Source organism: Pezoporus wallicus, unplaced genomic scaffold (assembly GCF_028554395.1).
Source record: "Pezoporus wallicus isolate ANWC-B61680 ecotype Strahan unplaced genomic scaffold, APGP_CSIRO_Pwel_v1 contig_13441, whole genome shotgun sequence".
Classification (NCBI taxonomy): Eukaryota; Metazoa; Chordata; class Aves; order Psittaciformes; family Psittacidae; genus Pezoporus; species Pezoporus wallicus.
Genome location: NW_026641096.1, coordinates 1 through 4,676, shown reverse-complemented (window position 1 = coordinate 4,676; position 4,676 = coordinate 1). Strand labels below are relative to the sequence as shown.

General features: G+C 63.6%; 1 protein-coding gene across 1 annotated transcript; it reads right to left on the bottom strand.

Annotated features, from left to right (window-relative positions):
- Window positions 1–986: 986 nt before the first annotated feature.
- On the bottom strand, window positions 987–4,130 carry UBE2M (ubiquitin conjugating enzyme E2 M; the record flags this gene model as incomplete). Its single annotated transcript, XM_057422030.1, has 4 exons — window positions 3,852–4,130; window positions 2,867–2,905; window positions 1,188–1,291; window positions 987–1,089 (listed from the first exon to the last, which is right to left on the bottom strand). Coding segments are annotated over exons 1-4 (525 nt in total), but the record flags the coding sequence as incomplete, so codon positions are not given.
- Between the last annotated feature and the right edge of the window lie 546 nt (window positions 4,131–4,676).

Here is a 4,676-nt window from a genome sequence, read left to right as displayed (position 1 = left end):
CCCATGGGTGCCCCCCAATACAGGGAACAGTGCGACCCCCAAGTGCCCAAACCCACCAGTGCCCCATAGACACTGACCCCTATGGGTGCCCCCCCAATACAGGGAACAGTGCGACCCCCAAGTGCCCAAACCCACCAGTGCCCCATAGACACTGCCCCCCATGGGTGCCCCCCAATACAGGGAATAGGAACCCCCAAGGGCCCAAACCCACCACTGCCCCATAGACACTGACCCCCATGGGTGCCCCCCCAATACAGGGAACAGTGCGACCCCCAAGAGCCCAAACCCACCACTGCCCCATAGACACTGACCCCTATGGGTGCCCCCCAGTACAGGGAACAGGGCGACCCCCAAGGGCCCAAACCCACCAGTGCCCCATAGACACTGACCCCTATGGGTGCCCCCCCAATACAGGAAACAGTGCAACCCCCAAGGGCCCAAACCCACCAGTGCCCCATAGACACTGACCCCTATGGGTGCCCCCCAATACAGGGAACAGTGCGACCCCCAAGTGCCCAAACCCACCACTGCCCCATAGACACTGACCCCTATGGGTGCCCCCCAATACAGGAAACAGGGCGACCCCCAAGAGCCCAAACCCACCACTGCCCCATAGACGCTGCCCCCCATGGGTGCCCCCCCAATACAGGGAACAGTGCGACCCCCAAGTGCCCAAACCCACCAGTGCCCCATAGACACTGACCCCCATGGGTGCCCCCCAATACAGGGAATAGGAACCCCCAAGTGCCCAAACCCACCAGTGCCCCATAGACACTGCCCCCCATGGGTGCCCCCCAATACAGGGAATAGGAACCCCCAAAGGCCCAAACCCACCACTGCCCCATAGACACTGACCCCCATGGGTGCCCCCCAATACAGGGAATAGGAACCCCCAAGGGCCCAAACCCACCACTGCCCCATAGACACTGACCCCTATGGGTGCCCCCCAATACAGGGAATAGGAACCCCCAAGAGCCCAAACCCACCACTGCCCCATAGACTCTGCCCCCCACATTGGTACCCACCAGGAAGAGATACTGCAGGCCGTAGATGATGGAGTTTATCGTCAGGACCGGTTTCCAGTCCTCTCTATGGGGAGGAAGCGGCACCCCACGGGGATCAATGGGGCTACCCCATAGCGCCCCCCATCAATGGGGAGGGGAGAGGGACCCCCCCCATTTGCCCACCTGAGGATGTTGAGGCAGACGTTGCCCTCCAGGTCGATGTTGGGGTGATAGACCATGGTCTCACACTTGACCTTGGGGGGGTCGTGGGGGTAGCCCTGGCCGACCTGTGGGGCAGAGAGGGGGGGGGGGGAAGCGTCTTGGTGGCCACCGGTTGGGGGTCAGTGGCCACCTGCCCCATGAGAAGCTCGTGGGGGTCACAAAGCCAACTTGGTGGCCACCATTGGCTCCTGGTTTGGTGGCCATGGGTTGGGTGTTGGTGGCCACCAAGCTCCTCCTCCAATGGTGGCCACAAACCCACCCTGGTGGCCACCAAGCTCCTGCTCCAATGGTGGCCACAAAGCCACCCTGGTGGCCACCAAGCTCATCCTCCAATGGTGGCCACAGGTTAGGGGTTGGTGGCCACCAAGCTCTTGCTCCAATGGTGGTCACAAAGCCAACTTGGTGGCCACCATTGGCTCCTGGTTTGGTGGCCATGGGTTGGGTGTTGGTGGCCACCAAGCTCCTCCTCCAATGGTGGCCACAGGTTGGGGGTTGGTGGCCACCAAGCTCTTGCTCCAATGGTGGCCACAAACCCATCCTGGTGGCCACCAAGCTCCTCCTCCAATGGTGGCCACAGGTTGGGGGTTGGTGGCCACCAAGTTCCTCCTCCAATGGTGGCCACAAAGCCACCCTGGTGGCCACCGTTGGCTCCTGGTTTGGTGGCCATGGGTTGGGTGTTGGTGGCCACCAAGCTCCTCCTCCAATGGTGGCCACAGGTTGGGGGTTGGTGGCCACCAAGCTCCTCCTCCAATGGTGGCCACAACCCCACTCTGGTGGCCACCATTGGCTCCTGGTTTGGTGGCCATGGGTTGGGGGTTGGTGGCCACCAAGCTCCTCCTCCAATGGTGGCCACAACCCCACCCTGGTGGCCACCATTGGCTCCTGGTTTGGTGGCCATAGGTTGGGGGTTGGTGGCCACCAAGCTCTTGCTCCAATGGTGGCCACAGGTTGGGTGTTGATGGCCACCATTGGCTCCTGGTTTGGTGGCCATGGGTTGGGGGTTGGTGGCCACCAAGCTCCTCCTCCAATGGTGGCCACAACCCCACCCTGGTGGCCACCATTGGCTCCTGGTTTGGTGGCCATAGGTTGGGGGTTGGTGGCCACCAAGCTCTTGCTCCAATGGTGGCCACAGGTTGGGTGTTGATGGCCACCATTGGCTCCTGGTTTGGTGGCCATGGGTTGGGGGTTGGTGGCCACCAAGCTCCTAGGTGGCCACAACCCCACCCTGGTGGCCACCATTGGCTCCTGGTTTGGTGGCCATAGGTTGGGGGTTGGTGGCCACCAAGCTCCTGCTCCAATGGTGGCCACAGGTTGGGTGTTGATGGCCACCATTGGCTCCTGGTTTGGTGGCCACAGGTTGGGGCTTGGTGGCCACCAAGCTCTTGCTCCAATGGTGGCCACAAAGCCACCCTGGTGGCCACCAAGCTCCTCCTCCAATAGTGGCCATAGGTTGGGGGTTGGTGGCCACCAAGCTCTTGCTCCAATGGTGGTCACAAAGCCAACTTGGTGGCCACCATTGGCTCCTGGTTTGGTGGCCACAGGTTGGGGCTTGGTGGCCCCCACTGTTGTGTCCCGTTCCCCCCCCCCCCCCCCGCCTGGTGGCCCAGGGCTGGCTCTGGGTGGCCACAAGCAGCACTGACCTTAAAGCTGAAGACGAACTTCCCTCCCTTGTAGAAACCCTGGGGGGGGGACAGAGATGTCAGCATGGGGGGGGATACAAAGGGATATGGGGGGGCAAGGGGGCAATGGGGGGGCAAGGGGGCAATGGGGGGGACAAGGGGGCAATGGGGGGGACAAGGGGGCAATGGGGGGGACAAGGGGGCAATGGGGGGGACAAAGGGGCAATGGGGGGGACAAGGGGGCAATGGGGGGGACAAGGGGGCAATGGGGGGGACAAGGGGGCAATGGGGGGGACAAGGGGGCAATGGGGGGGACAAGGGGGCAATGGGGGGACAATGGTGGGGGACATGGGGGCAGTGGGGGGGGCAATGGGGGGGACAAGGGGGCAGTGGGGGGAACAATGGTGGGGACAAGGGGGCAATGAGGGGGCAAGGGGGGACAACGGGGGGGACAGGGGTACAATGGAGGGGCAATGGGGGGGAAAAGGGGACAATGGGGCACAAGGGGGGGACAAAGGGGGCAATGGGGGGACAAAGGGAGAATGGGGGGACAAAGGGGGACAGTGGGGGGGCAATGGGGGGGACAAAGGGGGCAATGGGGGGGACAAGGGGAGAATGGGGGGAGACAAGGGGGACAGTGGGGGGGCAATGGGGGGGACAAAGGGGGCAATGGGGGGAGACAAGGGGGACAGTGGGGGGGCAATGGGGGGGACAAGGGGGCAATGGGGAAGACAATGGGGCAATGGGGGGACAAAGGAGACAATGGAAGGGATAAGGGGAAAAGGGAGAGCAATGGGGGGGACAAGAGACAAGCGGGGGGCAATGGGGGGACAAGGGGGCAATGGGGGGGGCAATGGGGGGACAAGGGGGCAATGGGGGGGGCAATGGGGGGACAAGGGGGCAATGGGGGACAATGGGAGGACAAAGGGGACAATGGGGGGGGCAATGGGGGGGGCAATGGGGGGGACAAAGGGGACAATGGGGGGGGCAATGGGGGGGTCCCCACCTCGTCGGGGCAGATGAGGAGCCGGAAGTGGAGGAGATCGTCCTGGTCCGAGAAGTCGATCTCACACGTCTTGGGCAGGTTCAGCTCGTTGATGTCTGGGGGGGGGCATTGGGACCCATGGGATCCATGGGGGGGACATTGGGATCCATGGGATCCATGGGGGGGACATTGGGATCCATGGGATCCATGGGGGGGGCATTGGGACACATGGGATCCATGGGGGGGACATTGGGACCCATAGGATCCATGAGGGGGGCATTGGGATCCATGGAGAGGCATTGGGATCCATGGGGGGGGCATTGGAACCCATGGGGGGGGCATTGGGACCCATGGGATCCATGGGGGGGACATTGGGACCCATGGGGGGGGGGGGGGGGGGGGGATCCATGGGATCCATGGGGGGGACATTGGAACCCATGGGGGGGGGATTGGGACCCATGGAGGGGCATTGGGATCCATGGGGGGGGGGCATGGGGGGGGGGCATTGGGAACCATGGGGGGGCATTGGGACCCATGGGAACCATGGGGGGGGGCATTGGGACCCATGGGGGGGCATTGGGACCCATGGGAACCATGGGGGGGGGCATTGGGACCTATGGGGGGGCATTGGGACCTATATGGGGCATTGGGACCTATGGGGGGGCATTGGGACCTATATGGGGCATTGGGACCTATGGGGGGGCATTGGGAACCATGGGGGGGGCATTGGGACCCATGGGGGGGGCATTGGGATCCATGAGGGGGCATTGGGACCCATGGAGGGGCATTGGGATCCATGGGGGGGGGGCATTGGGAACCATGGGGGGGCACTGGGACCCATGGCGG